Genomic DNA, 17,678 nt, shown 5'->3' on the forward strand with positions numbered 1-17,678 from the left:
ATGTGCAAACTCCACATGGGAGTGGATTTAAACTTGTAGGGCAGGGGGGTTGGCTAATGGGTCTAGTTTTAGAAGTATCAGTGATGGTGAATAGGGAAAAGGAAGTGGGGAATGTTTGAATGTTGACAGAACAAAAAAATGGTCGCCAACCAAAGGGTAAAAAAGAGATAAGGACAGGGTTATGTAAATGCACGGAGTATAGTGAGCAAAACTTGGGAACTGGAAGCAGCAATTGCTCTCGGGGCATATGGCATAGTAGCACTGACAGAAACATGGCTGAAGCCAGAACAGGGCTGGATTATTAACATCCCGGGTTATGCGGTTTTCAGTAGGAACAGGGTGGGTAAAAAGGGAGAAGATGGAGCAGTATTGGCCAAAGATAGTAGCAGAGCTCTTGAATTGTTTTTTTTTTAAAATTTAGAGTACCCAATTATTTTTCCATTTAACGGGCAATTTAGCGTGGCCAATCCACCTAGCCTGCACATCTTTGGGTTGTGGGGGCGAAACCCACGCAGACACGGGGAGAATGTGCAAACTCCACACGGACAGTGACCCAGAGCAGGGATCGAACCTGGGACCTCGGCGCTGTGAGGCAGCAGTGCTAACCACTGCGCCACCGTGCTGCCCGCAGAGCTCTTGAATGAGATGCAGTTCCTCAATTAGAATCTATATGGTTGGAGGTGAGAAACAGGAAGGGAGCGATGACCTGGTTTGGTATTTATTTTCGACCCCCAAATAGTGGGGAGGAAGTAGAAGAGAGAATTTGTAGGCAGATTTGGAAACCTGCAGGACAAGCAGGGTTGTGACAGTTGGGGATTTCAATTACCTGAAGGTAAACTGGGGGTAGGGCGGAGTGTGAGGCAATGGTACCAATGTGGTGTACAACCTCTGGCTGTTCACCCATTCTTTGACCTTGGCACCAGGGAGGCAACATACCATCCTGGTGTTGTGTCTATCGCCACGGAAATGCCCGTCTGCCCCCAACTCATGAATCCCCTGACACTATTGCTTTTCCTCCTTCCTCCCCTCCTGTACAGCTGAGCTACTGGTGGTACCACAAACCTGACTCTGACTGCCCTCACCAGCTTGCAAAATGGAAAACCCATTTCTGAGTGGGACCCCAGTGGACTCCTGCACCACCTGCCTAGTTCTTGTGGACTGCCTGGTGGTCACTCATTCCCTCTCTGCCTCCAGGTCCTCAAGCAGTGGTGTGACCACCTCTCTGAACGTGCTATCCACATAGCTCTCAGCCTCGCGGATGCGCCACGGTATCCCCAGCCTCCACGCGAGCTCTATAACCCGGAGCTCCAGTTTCTGCAGTCGGCAGCACTTCCTGCACATGTGGTTGTCGAGGACACCGGCAGCGTCCATGATTTGCAAATGTTACAGGACACATTCCATTCGACTGTGCTGTCCTGTCATGTCTCAAACTTTTTTTAATATAAATTTAGAGTACCCAATTCATTTTTTCCAATTAAGGGGCAATTTAGCATGGTCAATCCACCTACCCTGCACATCTTTGGGTTGTGGGGGCGAAACCCACGTAAACACGGGGAGAATGTGCAAACTCCACACGGACAGTGACCCAGAGCCGGGATCGAACCTGGGACCTCGGCGCCATGAGACAGCAGGGCTAACCACTGCGCCATCATGCTGCCATGTCTCAAACGTTACTTCCCTTAGTTAACTTTATTCCACTTTGGACTACTTATGTTACCTTTATTCTCTTTCATTCCAGATGCTGGATTTCACACACTGGGCCTTACACTGAGCACTTGGCGGCTAACAAGCTGATTGGCTTCCTGTGCCGTCACAGTCACTTTTTCCCTCTACTGCTGCCTCACACAGCTGAAGTGATGAAATAGTGCGCCCCTCAGCTCCCGACCGTCTCTGCAGCTCGGCACTGACTCAGCTGTAATGTCTAACCTCTATTTAACCTTCGCACTCTTTTTAAAAAAAAGAAACCGAAAACTTTTCAGGCCCTGGCTGCCTCTCAACTTTGCAAACATCTTCCAATCTATACATTTACAATTAAATACAAAGAACATAACCAATTGTGTAGGTGCCTTTGGTTTGTGCTTCTTTGCATTAACCAAATAAACTAATTCAACAATCTGTGGGATAAATAAAAATGCAGCTCCTTTTAAGTGATACTGGATTAAAGAAAAAGAATCTCAAAGGAAATAAAAGCATTAAAAAAAAATGTGATTAAAGGTGTTGGTAACTCCCCCTAGCCCTGTGTTGCTCACTGGACACGGAAGGCCTCAATGGTGCTGGCAGACACCACATGTTCCCTTTCCAGAGATATCTGGCAGTGCACATAGGCGTGGAAGAGGGGCAGACAGCTGAGATAATACAGCAGGCTATAAAGAAGGTAAATGGTATGTTGGCCTTCATAGCGAGAGGATTTGAGTATAGGAATAGAGATGTTTTACTGCAGTTGTACAGGCATTGGTGAGGCCACACCTGGAGCAGTGCGTGCAGTTTTGATATCCTTATCTGTGGAAGGTTTACCAAGCTGATTCCTGGGATGGCGGGACTGTCATATGAGGAGAGACTAAGTCGGTTAGGATTATGTTCATTGGAGTTTCGAAGAGTGAGGGGGGATCTCCTAGAAACTTACAAAATTCTAACAGATTAGACAGGGTAGATTCAGAAAGAATGTTCCCGATGGTGGGGTGCCCAGAACTAGGGGCCATAGTTTGAGGATAAGGGGTAAACCTTTTAGGACTGAGGTGAGGAGGAATTTCATCACCCAGAGAGCGGTGAATCTGTGGAATTCACTATCCTACAAAGTAATTGAGGCCAAAGCGTGTAATTTAAAGAAGGAATTAGGTCTCGCTCTTGGGGCTAACGGGATCAAGGGTTATGGGGGGAAGGTGGGATCAGGATATTGAACTTGATCCGCCATGGTCAGAATGAATGGCAGAGCAGGCTTGAAATGCCGAATGGCCTTCTGCTGCTATTTTCCATGTTTGACCCCCTCAACAGCTCCTGCTGCCTGGACCTATTAATGGCCAGCTTGGCCAGGCCCATGAGGGGGTGCTGCTTCCTCCCAGCCACCGTCCAACTGTCATACACATGATCCACAGGTTACACAGGGTCGCAAAAGATGTCAAACTAATGTGGCAGGGGGCTGGGAAACGATGCAGGAAATTGGAAGGTAGTAAAACAGGGGCAGAAACAAAAGGCAGTCAGGGGGAAAGTGTGAGGCAGAGAAGCTACAGTCAAAAATCAAAAAGGGCGACAGTACAAGGTACAGTGACTGAGGGGAGCTCAGTGAATAGGACCAGGAATACTAAAAGAAATAAAACGGGAAGTAAAAACATGAATGGAAAGCGACGCGGCAGGTTGTTACATGAAGACAAGGAAAATTAGGAGAAAGGTTAAGAGGAAAAATAACTTAGGAGAGGTTACTGATCGAGGTGTTAAGATTCAGAACAGAGGTAAAAAAGCCAACATAAGTGTACTTTACCTGAATGCTCGTAAGTATTCGGAATAAGGTAAATGAGTTGATGGCGCAAATCATCGTGAATGACTATGATTTAGTGGCCATTACTGAAACATGGTTAAAGGATGGTCACGACTGGGAGTTAAATATCCGAGGGTATCCAAACTATTCGGAAGGACAGAGTGGATGGTAAGGGTGTAGCTCTGTTATTTATGGATGACATCCGGGCAATAGTAAGGGATGACATCGGTGCTATGGAGGATAAGGTTGAATCCATTTGGGTGGAAATCAGGAATAGTAAGGCGAAAAGTCACTGATAGGAGTAGTCTATAGGCCACCAAATAGTAACATTATGGTGGGGCAGGCAATAAACAAAGAAATAACTGATGCATGTAGAAATGGTACAGCAGTTATCATGGGGGATTTTAATCTACATGTCGATTGGTTTAACCAGAGGCAGCCTTGAGGAGGAGTTTATAAAATGTATCCGCGATAGTTTCCTAGAACAGTATGTAATGGAACCTACGAGGGAACAAGCGATCTTAGATCTGGTCCTGTGTACTGAGACAGGATTGATTAATGATCTCATAGTTAGGGATCCTCTCAGAAGGAGCGATCATAATATGGTGGAATTTAAAATACAGATGGAGGGTGAGAAGGTAAAATCAAGCACTAGTGTTTTGTGCTTAAACAAAGGAGATTACAATGGGATGAGAGAAGAGCTAGCTAAGGTAGTCTGGGAGCAAAGACTTTATGGTGAAACAGTTGAGGAACAGTGGAGAACATTCCAAGCGATTTTTCACAGTGCTCAGCAAAGGTTTCTACCAACAAAAAGGAAGGACGGTAGAAAGAGGGAAAATCGACCGTGGATATCTAAGGAAATAAGGGAGAGTATCAAATTGAAGGAAAAAGCATACAAAGTGGCAAAGATTAGTGGGAGACTATGAGGACTGGGAAATCTTTAGGGAACAACAGAAAGCTACTTAAAAAGCTATAAAGAAGAGTAAGATAGATTATGAGAGTAAACTTGCTCAGAATGTAAAAACAGACAGTAAAAGTTTCTACAAATATATAAAACAAAAAAGAGTGGTTAAGGTAAATATTGGTCCTTTAGAGGATGAGATGGGCGATGAGGAAATGGCTGAGGAACTGAACAGGTCTTTTGGGTCAGTCTTCACAGTGGAAGACACAAATAACATGCCAGTGACTGATGGAAATGAGGCTATGATAGCTGAGGACCTTGAGATGATTGTTATCACTGAGGAAGTAGTGATGGGCAAGCTAATAGATAGACATATGGACGATAAGGGAATAGTGTAGATGGGCTTTAGAGTGGTTTCACAGGTCGGCGCAACATCGAGGGCTGAAGGGCCTGTACTGCGCTGTAATGTTCTATGTTCTAATGGGGCTAAAGGTGGACAAGTCTTCTGGCCCTGATGGAATGCATCCCATAGTGCTAAAAGAGATGGCTAGGGAAATTACAAATGCATGAGTGATAATTTACCAAAATTCACTACACTCTGGGGTGGTCCCGGCGGATTGGAAATTAGCAAACGTGACACCACTGTTTAAAAAAGGAGGTCGGCAGAAAGTGGGTAATTATAGGCCAGTGTGCTTAACTTCGGTAGTAGGGAAGATGCTGGAATCTATCATCAAGGAAGAAATAGCGAGGCATCTGGATGGAAATTGTCCCATTGGGCAGACGCAGCATGGGTTCATAAAGGGCAGGTCGTGCCTAACTAATTTAGGGGAATTTTTTGAGGGCATTACCAGTGCGGCAGATAACGGGGAGCCAATGGATGTGGTATATCTGGATTTCCAGAAAGCTTTTGACAAGGTGCCACACAAAAGGTTGCTGCATAAGATAAAGATGCATGGCATTAAGGGGAAAGTAGTAGCATGGATAGAGGATTGGTTAATTAATAGAAAGCAAAGAGTGGGGATTAATGGGTGTTTCTCTGGTTGGCAATCAGTAGCTAGTGGTGTCCCTCAGGGATCAGTGTTGGGCCCACAACTGTTCACAATTTACATAGATGATTTGGAGTTGGGGACCAAGTGCAATGTGTCCAAGTTTGCAGATGGCACTAAGATGAGTGGTAAAGCAAAAAGTGCAGAGGATACTGGAAGTCTGCAGAGGGATTTGGATAGGCTAAGTGAATGGGCTAGGGTCTAGCAGATGGAACACAAAGTGGAGAAATGTGAGGTTATCCATTTTGGTAGGAATAACAACAAAAGGGATTATGATAAAATATTAAAACATGCTGCTGTGCAGAGAGACCTGGGTGTGCTAGTACATGAGTCGCAGAAAGTTGGTTTTCAGGTGCAACAGGTGATTAAGAAGGCAAATGGAATTTTGTCCTTCATTGCGAGAGGGATGGAGTTTAAGTCTAGGGAGGTTATGCTGCAATTGTATAAGGTGTTAGTGAGGCCACACCTGGAGTATTGTGTTCAGTTTTGGTCTCCTTACCTGAGAAAGGACGTACTGGCACTGGAGGGTGTCCAGAGGAGATTCACTAGGTTAATCCCAGAGCTGAAGGGGTTGGATTACGAGGAGTGTTTGAGTAGACTGGGACTGTACCCGTTGGAATTTAGAAGGATGCGGGGGGATCTTATAGAACATATAAAATTGTGAAGGGAATAGATAGGATAGATGCGGGCAGGTTGTTTCCACTGGTGGGTGAAAGCAGACCTAGGGGGCATAGTCTCAAAATAAGGAGAAGTAGATTTAGGACTGAGCTCAGGAGGAACTTCTTCACCCAAAGGGTTGTGAATCTCTGGAATTCCTTGCCCAGTGAAGCAGTAGAGGCTCCTTCATTAAATGTTTTTAAGATAAAGATAGATAGTTTTTTGAAGAATAAAGGGATTAAGGGTTATGGTGTTCGGGCCGGAAAGTGGAGCTGAGTCCACAAAGATCAGCCATGATCTCATTGAATGGCGGAGCAGTCTCGAGGGGCCAGATGGCCTACTCCTGCTCCTAGTTCTTATGTTCTTATGTATGTTGTGTTATGCTGCTTCATGTAGCATAAGTTGCTTCCTTGATGTATACTCTGACAAAGGAAGGTTCAGACTTGGAGATAGGGTTAACACATTTATTGAACAGTTAACAATTCTCCTACTTGAGTTTGACTCTCCTGCTGATCTTGCTATAGTACCTCAATCTAACTAACCAGTCTGCTCCAATCCATGCGGTGGGTGTGATGCTCTGATCTGCCCCTGTCTCTCTGAGTGTCGCCTGTGGAAAGAGAAAGAGCATGTGTGCCTTGTCCTTTTATATGGGTAGCCCCCTTGTGGTAGTGTTAACCCAGGGTGTGTCTTAACTGCCCATTGACCGTGTCCTATCTTACTGACCTATTGGTTGAATGTCTGTGTGTCATGATGTCTCTGGTGCTCCCTCTGGTGTTTACTCAGTCCTAGTGTATCTATATTAACCCCTTGTGTATTTACAGTGATGCATATCACCACAATGTATGCATATACATGCAACATCCTCCACCCCGAGTCGCTGATGGTATCGGAGAGAACTTTGGTGTAGCGAGCCCTGCACCGGGTATTTCCACCACCAGACTACATCGCGACTCGTCAGGGCATGCCTGGACAGCGGGCGAAGGCAAGGAGGAAAGGTGTGCAATAGCAGCCCATGCAGCGAACCCCTCCGTGCTGTGCTAACGGGCACTGTAATAACTTTATCAAGGCCAGTCTTCAAACCATAACTCCCTTGATTAATGTAAAAAACATGATCCAGAGCTGCGGGTACAACACTTGTGTTGCAGCCCAGGGACCTATGGAGATACCGGTCCCGGTCAGAACTGCGTGTTGGGAGGCAGCAGTGCTAACCACCATGCTGCCCTTAAAGGCCGTGCTTTGTCGGAAACCAGGACATCTGGCATTCCATGCATGCAAAATCTCTGTCGTAGTTTTTGGATTGTAGCGTGGTAGGTCATGGAGCCGAGCTGTGTACCTTCAGCCATTTGGAGTGTTTGTTTACCAGGATCAGTAACATAGAACCCAGAAAAGGGTCCGGCAAGATCTTATGTGCACTCACACCCATGGCTTGTCTGGCAACTCCCATGGGTATAGGGAGGCCGAAGGGGGGCGTTTCTGGTATTCCTGGCTTGAATTGCACTGTTTCACTCAGTCCGTGATGCCCGAGTTGAGACGGGGCCACCAGACCGGCTCCTAGCAGACATTTTAATTTTAGAGACCCCAGAGTGGCCAGTATGTGGCTGCAGTAGGATTGGACACCGCCCAGGGTGGGGAGACTACCCAGGACCCCAAAAGAATGATATCGCCCTGAACACACATCTTTCTTGGTCAAGTGAGGTTTCATGTCGTCAGAGGGTTGTCCCCAGACTCTGCCGTCAGGGTCAATTTTGACAGTGTTGGATCCTTTTGTGTTCAGGTCTTGAATTGCTTTGCAGACACCGATAATCATAGAATCCCTATAGTGCAGAAGGAGGTCATTCGGCAATTGAGTTTGCACCGATCCTCTGAAAGAGCAGTCCACCCAGCCCTTTTCACATAACCTAACATAACCTAATATCTCTCAGGAATTCAGGGTCATTGTGACGTCTTCCAAAGCCAGCAAGTGAGTCGGGCTGATGGACAGCAGGAGGTGACCAACGGTATCAGCGGTTAGCTATTTGTGTTTCAGGGTGGTGTTCTAAAAAATGCAAGCTGGCAGTAACAGGGCCCACTGCTGTATCCAGGCAGAGGCAATAGGGGGGATCGCTTTAACCTCCTCAAAGTCCCAATAAGAGCTGGTGATCAGTCACTATCACAACACACCTGTCACAGATGTACTGGTGAAATTTTTGCACCAACCTCAACAGCCAAGCCCGTCCGTCTCCATTTGAGAGTACCTCCGCTCAGTGTCCGAAAGAGTCCCTGGAAATCGCCAATTGCACGGCCGCCTACCCATCCAATTGCACGAGTCTTCTTATCCCTAGATTTTCCAGGTGCCCAAGCTCAGTCTCTACCGAGTAGAACTAGGAATGTGGAACCGGTCTTGCTCTGAAATATTTAGGCGTAGCATTGGGATCGACATAGGTTTTGGCTCTAGCTCCTCTTATTTTCCCAAGGCCGTCTTGGAAGAATTCAGGGTATCTGCTGATAACTTCTTTTAGCCCTCCAAAGCCCAGTCTGAAAATCTCTAGCCAATCCAGCCCAATCCATTGGAGCCAATCTCTCCCCATAAGACTTGTTCCTTGTCCTCACACTATGACGGGTGGAAGCCGGGCTGACTGGTGGGGTTGTTGTTGTACCTTTAATCTGTGAAGGTTCCCCTGTGTGGGTGGCTCATCTGGCTCTAGTGTCTTCGAAAGGATTGGATACCAGTTTGGAGGTGACCAAATGTCTGTTCCGCAATGATTGCGACAGCATGCCCTGTATCCAGCTCCATTATCGGGGAGGCAGTGGCGTAGTGGTATTGTCGCTGGACTAGTTATCCAGAGACCCAGAGTCATGCTCTGGGGGCCCGGATTCGAATCCCGCCAGGGCAGATGGTGAAATTTGAATTTGATTTTAAAAAATCTGGAATTAAGTCTCAAGCTGGCCATGAAGCCACTGTTGATTGTCGTTAAAAACCCATCTGGTTCACTAATGTCCTTTTAGGGAAGGAAATCTGCCATCCTTACCTGGTCTGGCCCACATGTGACTCCACCCACAGCAATGTGGTTGACTCTTAAATGCCCTACGTCCCATGGAAAATATTTTTTTAAATCTCGAATGGATGACCATTTACACGTAGCTTTCTCATTATTGGGTGGTGATGGTACAGTTTAATTGTTTGGTCTCTTTGGGAGTGGGCATACCCGACCTCTGACTTGGTGAGGGGCAATTCGCATAAGGGCCTTCACCGGACGATTGGATGCTGTTACACGAGGCCCCTCCTAACCAGAGGACATTACTGCCAGGTGCCCCCTATAGCTCCTGAACTGCTTTTTCTGCATTTTCCAGGGATAGAGATATCTTAATGTTTTTTTAAAATCCAGATTAGGCTCTGTTAGTTGTGACATTGTTTATTCCACACAACAATCAGTCTCTCAGCATCTCTGTCAGGAATGGGCCAAATTCACAGAGTTCTACATATAGAACATAGAACATAGAACAATACAGCGCAGTACAGGCCCTTCGGCCCACGATGTTGCACCGAAACAAAAGCCATCTAACCTACACTATGCCATTATCATCCATATGTTTATCCAATAAACTTTTAAATGCCCTCAATGTTGGCGAGTTCACTACTGTAGCAGGTAGGGCATTCCACGGCCTCGCCACTCTTTGCGTAAAGAACCTACCTCTGACCTCTGTCCTATATCTATTACCCCTCAGTTTAAGGCTATGTCCCCTCGTGCCAGCCATTTCCATCCGCGGGAGAAGGCTCTCACTGTCCACCCTATCCAACCCCTGATCATTTTGTATGCCTCTATTAAGTCCCCTCTTAACCTTCTCTCTAACAAAAACAACCTCAAGTCCATCAGCCTTTCCTCATAAGATTTTCCCTCCATACCAGGCAACATCCTGGTAAATCTCCTCTGCACCCGCTCCAAAGCTTCCACGTCCTTCCTATAATGCGGTGACCAGAACTGTACGCAATACTCCAAATGCGGCCGTACCAGAGTTTTGTACAGCTGCAACATGACCTCATGACTCCGGAACTCAATCCCTCTACCAATAAAGGCCAACACTCCATAGGCCTTCTTCACAACCCTATCAACCTGGCTGGCAACTTTCAGCGATCTATGTACATGGACACCTAGATCCCTCTGCTCATCCACACTTCCAAGAACTTTACCATGAGCCAAATATTCCGCTTTCCTGTTATTCCTTCCAAAGTCAATCACCTCACACTTCTTTACATTAAACTCCATTTGCCACCTCTCAGCCCAGCTCTGCAGCTTATCGATGTCCCCCTGTAACCTGCTACATCCTTCCACACTGTCGACAACACCACCGACTTTAGTGTCATCTGCAAATTTACTCACCCACCCTTCTGCTCCCTCCTCTAAGTCATTGATAAAAATGACAAACAGCACCGGCCCCAGAACAGATCCTTGTGGTACTCCACTTGTAACTGAACTCCATTCTGAACATTCCCCATCAACCACCACCCTCTGTCTTCTTTCAGCTAGCCAATTTCTGATCCACATCTCTAAATCACCCTCAATCCCCAGCCTCCGTATTTTCTGCAATAGCCTACCGTGGGGAACCTTATCAAACGCTTTACTGAAATACATATACACCACATCAACTGCTCTACCCTCGTCTACCTGTTCAGTCACCTTCTCAAAGAACTCGATAAGGTTTGTGAGGCATGACCTACCCTTCACAAAGCCATGCTGACTATCCCTAATCATATTATTCCTATCTAGATAATTATAAATCTTGTCTCTTATAATCCCCTCCAAGACTTTACCCACAACAGATGTGAGGCTCACCGGTCTATCATTGCTGGGGTTGTCTCTACTCCCCTTCTTGAACAAAGGGACCACATTTGCTATCCTCCAGTCCTCTGGCACTATTCCTGTAGCCAATGATGACATAAAAATCAAAGCCAAAGGCCCAGCAATCTCTTCCCTGGCCTCCCAGAGAATCCTAGGATAAATCCCATCAGGCCCCGGGGACTTATCTATTTTCAGCCTGTCCAGAATTGCCAACACCTCTTCCCTACGTACCTCAATGCCATCTATTCTAATAGCCTGGATCTCAGCATTCTCCTCCACAACATTCTCTTTTTCCTGAGTGAATACTGACAAAAAATATTCATTTAGTATCTTGCCTATCTCTTCAGACTCCACACACAACTTCCCATCCCTGTCCTTGACTGGTCCTACTCTTACCCTAGTCATTCTTTTATTCCTGACATACCTATAGAAAGCTTTTGGATTTTCCTTGATCCTACCTGCCAAATACTTCTCATGTCCCCTCCTTGCTCGTCTTAGCTCTCTCTTTAGATCCTTCCTCGCTACCTTGTAACTATCCATCGCCCCAACCGAAACTTCACACTTCATCTTCAAATAGGCCTCCTTCTTCCTCTTAACAAGAAATTCCACTTCTTTGGTAAACCATGGTTCCCTCGCTCGACGCCTTCCTCCCTGCCTGACCGGTACGTACTTATCAAGAACACGCAGTAGCTGATCCTTGAACAAGCTCCACTTATCCAGTGTGCCCAACACTTGCAGCCTACTTCTCCACCCTATCCCCCCCAAGTCACGTCTAATGGCATCATAATTGCCCTTCCCCCAGCTATAACTCTTGCCCTGCGGTGTATACTTATCCCTTTCCATCACTAACGTAAACATCACCGAATTGTGGTCACTGTCCCCAAAGTGCTCACCGACCTCCAAATCTAACACCTGGCCTGGTTCATTACCCAAAACCAAATCCAACGTGGCCTCGCCTCTTGTTGGCCTGTCAACATATTGTGTCAGGAAACCCTCCTGCACACACTGTACAAAAAACGACTCATCTAATGTACTCTAACTATATCTTTTCCAGTCAATATTTGGAAAGTTAAAGTCTCCCATAATAACTACCCTGTTACTTTCGCTCTTATCCAGAATCATCTTCGCCATCCTTTCCTCTACATCCCTAGAACTATTAGGAGGCCTATAGAAAACTTCCAACAGGATGACTCCTTTCCTGTTTCTAACCTCAGCCCATACTACCTCGGAAGAAGAGTCCCCACCTAGCATCCACTCCGCCACCGTAATACTGCTCTTGACTAGCAGCGCCACCCCCCCCCCTCTTTTGCCTCCTTCTCTGAGCTTACTAAAACACCTAAACCCCGGAACCTGCAACAACCATTCCTGTCCCTGCTCTATCCATGTCTCCGAAATGGCCACAACATCGAAGTCCCAGGTACCAACCCATGCTGCCAGTTCCCCTACCTTATTTCGTATGCTCCTGGCATTGAAGTCGACACACTTCAAACCACCTACCTGAACACTGGCCCCCTCCTGCGAAGTCAAATCTGTGCTCCTGACCTCTATACTCTCATTCTCCCTTACCCTAAAACTACAATCCAGGTTCCCATGCCCCTGCTGCATTAGTTTAAACCCCCCCAAAGAGCACTAACAAATCTCCCCCCCAGGATATTTGTGCCCCGCAGGTTCAGATGTAGACCATCCTGTCTGTAGAGGTCCCACCTTCCCCAGAAAGAGCCCCAGTTATCCAGAAATCTGAATCCCTCCCGCCTGCACCATCCCTGTAGCCACGTGTTTAATTGCTCTCTCTCCCTATTCCTCATCTCACTATCACGTGGCACGGGCAACAACCCAGAGATAACAACTCTGTTTGTTCTAGTTCTGAGCTTCCATCCTAGCTCCCTGAAAGCCTGCCTGACATCCTTATCCCCTTTCCTACCTATGTCGTTAGTGCCAATGTGGACCACGACTTGGGGCTGCTCCCCCTCCCCCTTAAAGACCTGGAAAACACGATCCGAGACATCACGTACCCTTGCACCTGCAAACTGGCGCGATGTCCGCTACCCGGCGCCAAAAACGGCACAGATCACTCCGGCGTCGGGCCGCCCCAAAGGCTCCGCAGCTTTAGGGGCATAGCCCTCACTTTGAGGGGCTAGGCCCACGACAGAGTGGTTTCCGCTCCGCCGGCTGGCAAGAAAGGCCTTTGGCGCCACGCCAGCCGGCGCCGAAAGGTCTTCGCCGGGCGACGCATGCGCGGGAGCATCAGCGGCCGCTCACGGCATCCCCGCGCATGCTCAGGGGAGGAGGTCTCTTCTGCCTCCACCATAGTGGAGACCATGGCGAAGGCGGAAGAAAAAGAGTGCCCCCACGGCACAGGCCCGCCCGCGGATTGGTGGGCCCCGATCATGGGCCAGGCCACCTTGGGGGCACCCCCCGGGGCCAGATCGCCCCGCCCGGAGAATCGCACCCCTGTAGAGGGACAGGTAGTATTGAGGAAGCAGGGGGGCTGCAGAAGGATTTGGACAAGCTAGGAGAGTGGGCAATGAAGTGGCAGATGGAATACAATGTGGAAAAGTGTGAGGTTATGCACTTTGGAAGGAGGAATTTAGGCATAGATTATTTTCTAAATGGGGAAATGCTTCGGAAATCAGAAGCACAAAGGGACTTGGGAATCCTTGTTCACGATTCTCTTAAGGTTAATGAGCAGGTTCAGTCGGCAGTTAAGAAGGCAAATGCAATGTTAGCATTCATGTCGAGAGGGCTAGAATACAAGAGCAGGGATGTACTTCTGAGGCTGTATAAGGCTCTGGTCAGATCCCATTTGGAGTATTGTGAGCAGTTTTGGGCCCCATATCTAAGGAAAGATGTGCTGGACTTGGAAAGGGTCCAGAGGAGGTTCACAAGAATGATCCCTGGAATGAAGAACTTGTCGTATGAGGAACGGTTGAGGACTCTGGGTCGGTACCCGTTGGAGTTTAGAAGGATGAGGGGGGATCTTATTGAAACATACAGGATATTGCGAGGCCTGGATAGAATGGACGTGGAGAGGATGTTTCCACTTTTAGGAAAAACTAGAAGCAGAGGACACAATCTCAGATTAAAGGGATGATCCTTCAAAACAGAGATGAGAAGGAATTTCTTCAGCCAGAGAGGGTGGTGAATCTGTGGAACTCTTTGCCGCAGAAGGCTGTGGAGGCCAAATCACTGAGTGTCTTTAAGACAGAGATAGATAGGTTCTTGATTAATAAGGGGATCAGGGGTTATTGGGAGAAGGCAGGAGAATGGGGATGAGAAAATATCAGCCGTGATTGAATGGCGGAGCAGACTCGATGGGCCGAGTGGCCTAATTCTGTTCCTATGTCTTATGGTCTTATTCCTCCGTGTCCTTCGTGATCACCATAACAGGTACAAAGGGCATTTCCATGAGGCTCTGGCACCGGCGCCTGAGGGCTTTGGGGGGGTTTTCTATGTCTGTGTAGTGAAGGTGTTTGTGCGAGGTTGAAGGGGCGCCTGATGAAATACTGAGTCACGATGGTAGACCACGATAGCTGGTGGAATTTCAAAAAGGATTCAATTAATAAATTTGGAATATAAAGCTGGCGTAAGTAATGGTGAGCATGAAACTATCATTAATTATTATAAAACCCCATCTGGTCCACTGCTATCCTTTAGGGAAGGAAATCTGCCGTTCTACACCTGGTCCCAGATCCACAGCAATGTGGTTGACGTTTAACTGTCCTCTAGAATGGCTGAGAAAGCCGCTCCAGTTGGGGGCAGTTTGGGACGAACAGCGACACACATCCCATGGAGGAATAAAGAAAAAAGGCCATTCAGCCCATCGTTTTGTGATGTTTCTTTTGGCCGAGCTGAATGGGGCCTGAATTGTGAGTGAGAGCTATCCAGCTCTGTTTCCCTGATTCACATTTGTGTACACTTCAGTTCCTACTCTCTGATGGGGATTGTACTGTCCCGATCCCACCACTACAACAAAGTACAAACACTCCCATAGTACAGCCTCAGAAATCATCTCCGATCTTACCTCAGGATCCAGGAAGCAATCCCAGAACACTTGGACACCGGATCTGGACATATGTGAAACATCTAACATTAGTCCCCCAAGGCTCAAAGACACCCTGGCTGGAACTTGCCTGTACTGGACAGGAGTCCGTCAGCTGCTATTGCCACAAATCTAGATCAACAATTAGGGTAGAAATCTGGTGAGGCCATTTGTATTTTAATGCAAGGTAAATTGTCAGAACTCTCCTTACCCAGCACCTCTCAAACCCACAGGAAAGCAGAGGTCTCTGTCTCTCTCTCTCCCTCCCACCAACCCTAATTCACTATCTTCTGTGTTTCTGATTTAGGATACGAGTACTGGAAGGGACAAACCATGACAGCGGCAGAGCTCCAGACTCTGTATGAAGGGCTCAAACTGAATGACTGCACTCGCTACGATTATGTACTAACAGGTAGGTACTGATTACAAGGCTTGCATCCTGAGGTGAGTGTTAATGCAGCTGATTGACGAGCAGTGCAGAGCCAACTTTTTTTTTCTTCTTTTTTAAAAATAAATTTGGAATACCCAATTCATTTTTTCCAATTAAGGGGCAATTTAACGTGGCCAATCCACCCACCCTGCACATCTTTTGGGTTGTGGGGCGGAACCCAAGCAAACACGGGGAGAATGTGCAAACACCACACAGACAGTGACCCAGAGCCGGGATCAAACCTGGGACCTCGGCGCCGTGAGGCAGCAGTGCTAACCCACTGCGCCACTGTGCTGTCCCGTACAGAGCCAACTTTACTCTGTATCTAACCCCGTGCTGTACCTGTCCTGGGAGTGTTCGATGGGGACAGTGTAGAGGGAGCTTTACTCTGTATCTAACCCCATGCTGTACCTGTCCTGGGAGTGTTTGATGGGGACAGTGTAGAGGGAGCTTTACTCTGTATCTAACCCCGTGCTGTACCTGTCCTGGGAGTGTTTGATGGGGACAGTGTAGAGGGAGCTTTACTCTGTATCTAACCCCATGCTGTACCTGTCCTGGGAGTGTTTGATGGGGACAGTGTAGAGGGAGCTTTACTCTGTATCTAACCCCGTGCTGTACCTGTCCTGGGAGTGTTTGGTCTGGACAGTGTTGAGGGCGCTTTACTCTGTATCTAACCCCGTGCTGTACCTGTCCTGGGAGTGTTTGATGGGGACAGTGTAGAGGGAGCTTTACTCTGTATCTAACCCTGTGTTGTACCTGTCCTGGGGGTTTCTGGGGCAGTGATGAGGGAGCTTTACTCTGTATCTAACCCTGTGTTGTACCTGTCCTGGGAGTTTTTGGGGCAGTGATGACGTAGCTTTACGCTGTATCTAACGCCGTGCTGTACCTGTCCTGGGAGTGTTTGGTCTGGACAGTGTTGAGGGCGCTTTACTCTGTATCTAACCCCGTGCTGTACCTGTCCTGGGAGTGTTTGATGGGGACAGTGTAGAGGGAGCTTTACTCTGTATCTAACCCTGTGCTGTACCTGTGCTGGGAGTGTTTCGGGCAGTGGTGAGGGAGCTTTACTCTGTATCTAACCCTGTGCTGTACCTGTCCTGGGAGTGTTTCGGGCAGTGTAGAGGGAGCTTTACTCTGTATCTAACCCCGTGCTGTACCTGCCCTGGGAGTGTTCGATGGGGACAGTGTAGAGGGAGTTTTACTCTGTATCTAACCCCGTGCTGTGCCTGTCCTGGGAGTGTTTGATGGGGACAGTGCAGAGGGAGCTTTACTCTGTATCTAACCCCGTGCTGTACCTGTGCTGGGAGTGTTTGATGGGGACAGTGTAGAGGGAGCTTTACTCTGTATCTAACCCCGTGCTGTACCTGTCCTGGGAGTGTTTGATGGGGACAGAGTAGAGGGAGCTTTACTCTGTATCTAACCCCGTGCTGTACCTGTCCAGGGAGTGTTTGATGGGGACAGTGTAGAGGGAGCTTTACTCTGTATCTAACCCCATGCTGTACCTGTCCTGGGAGTGTTTGATGGGGATAGTGTAGAGGGAGCTTTACTCTGTATCTAACCCCGTGCTGTACCTGTCCTGGGAGTGTTTGATGGGGACAGTGTAGAGGGAGCTTTACTCTGTATCTAACCCTGTGCTGTACCTGTCCTGGGAGTGTTTCGGGCAGTGATGAGGGAGCTTTATTCTGAGGAGCTGATAGAAGGTCAGTGAGTTATTTTAAAGCCACACTGGGCTGAATTGCACGTTTCCTCTTGATCTTTTGGAGGTGAGTCCATATCTGTAGGAGGCTGGTTGGGGAATGCGGTGTCAGACTCCCAGCATTCCTTTACCCAGTGAGTGATACACTCTCTCTGTTTATAAGGTTACACCAGAGACACTTCATTTCTGGATAAGGTGACGGAAATTATTCAGGAGCTGAGGAGACAGAATCCCAAACTGGTTTATGGTGAGTCTACCTTTGAACTGCTGATGGATTGAGGATCGCTAATATGAAGCAGCGATTTACTTTGAGATTCAAATCTCATCCTGGGAGGCTCGTTTTAGATAATTGAAAGTGTTAACCTTTACTCTCCTGCCCTCTGATGTTGCACAAACTGATGGCTGAGATTACAGCTGGAGAGCATCTTCATTTCAAGAGTCTGAGTTGCTGATTTAAATTGTTTCTGACTGAGAGGGGATCTCTTAATTTAATTGTCTCATAAATAATTCTCCCTATTGAGGGTTGGACTGAAGCCCACTCCTATTCAGACTGCACTGTGCAGAACAAGTGGGGCGAGAGGCATATATTTCTCCCTCAAATGTTTATCCAATTCCCTTTTGGA

General features: G+C 47.5%; 2 protein-coding genes across 3 annotated transcripts in view; one reads left to right on the plus strand and one right to left on the minus strand.

The window, feature by feature from the left end:
• Window positions 1-17,678, minus strand: part of LOC140427619 (ribosomal RNA processing protein 1 homolog B-like) — a 944,136-nt gene that overhangs the window by 281,418 nt on the left and 645,040 nt on the right. The window lies entirely within an intron of this gene.
• LOC140427612 (pyridoxal kinase-like) overlaps window positions 15,244-17,678 on the plus strand; it is an 88,610-nt gene continuing 86,175 nt past the window's right edge. For both annotated transcript variants that reach the window (XM_072513020.1, XM_072513022.1), the window contains exons 1-2: window positions 15,244-15,344; window positions 17,219-17,302. In XM_072513020.1, coding sequence (XP_072369121.1) covers window positions 15,266-15,344; window positions 17,219-17,302 — 163 coding nt within the window. In that variant the 5' untranslated portion in view covers window positions 15,244-15,265. The remainder of the gene's footprint in view (window positions 15,345-17,218; window positions 17,303-17,678) is intronic.

Source organism: Scyliorhinus torazame, chromosome 8, assembly GCF_047496885.1.
Source record: "Scyliorhinus torazame isolate Kashiwa2021f chromosome 8, sScyTor2.1, whole genome shotgun sequence".
In the NCBI taxonomy this organism is placed as follows: Eukaryota; Metazoa; Chordata; class Chondrichthyes; order Carcharhiniformes; family Scyliorhinidae; genus Scyliorhinus; species Scyliorhinus torazame.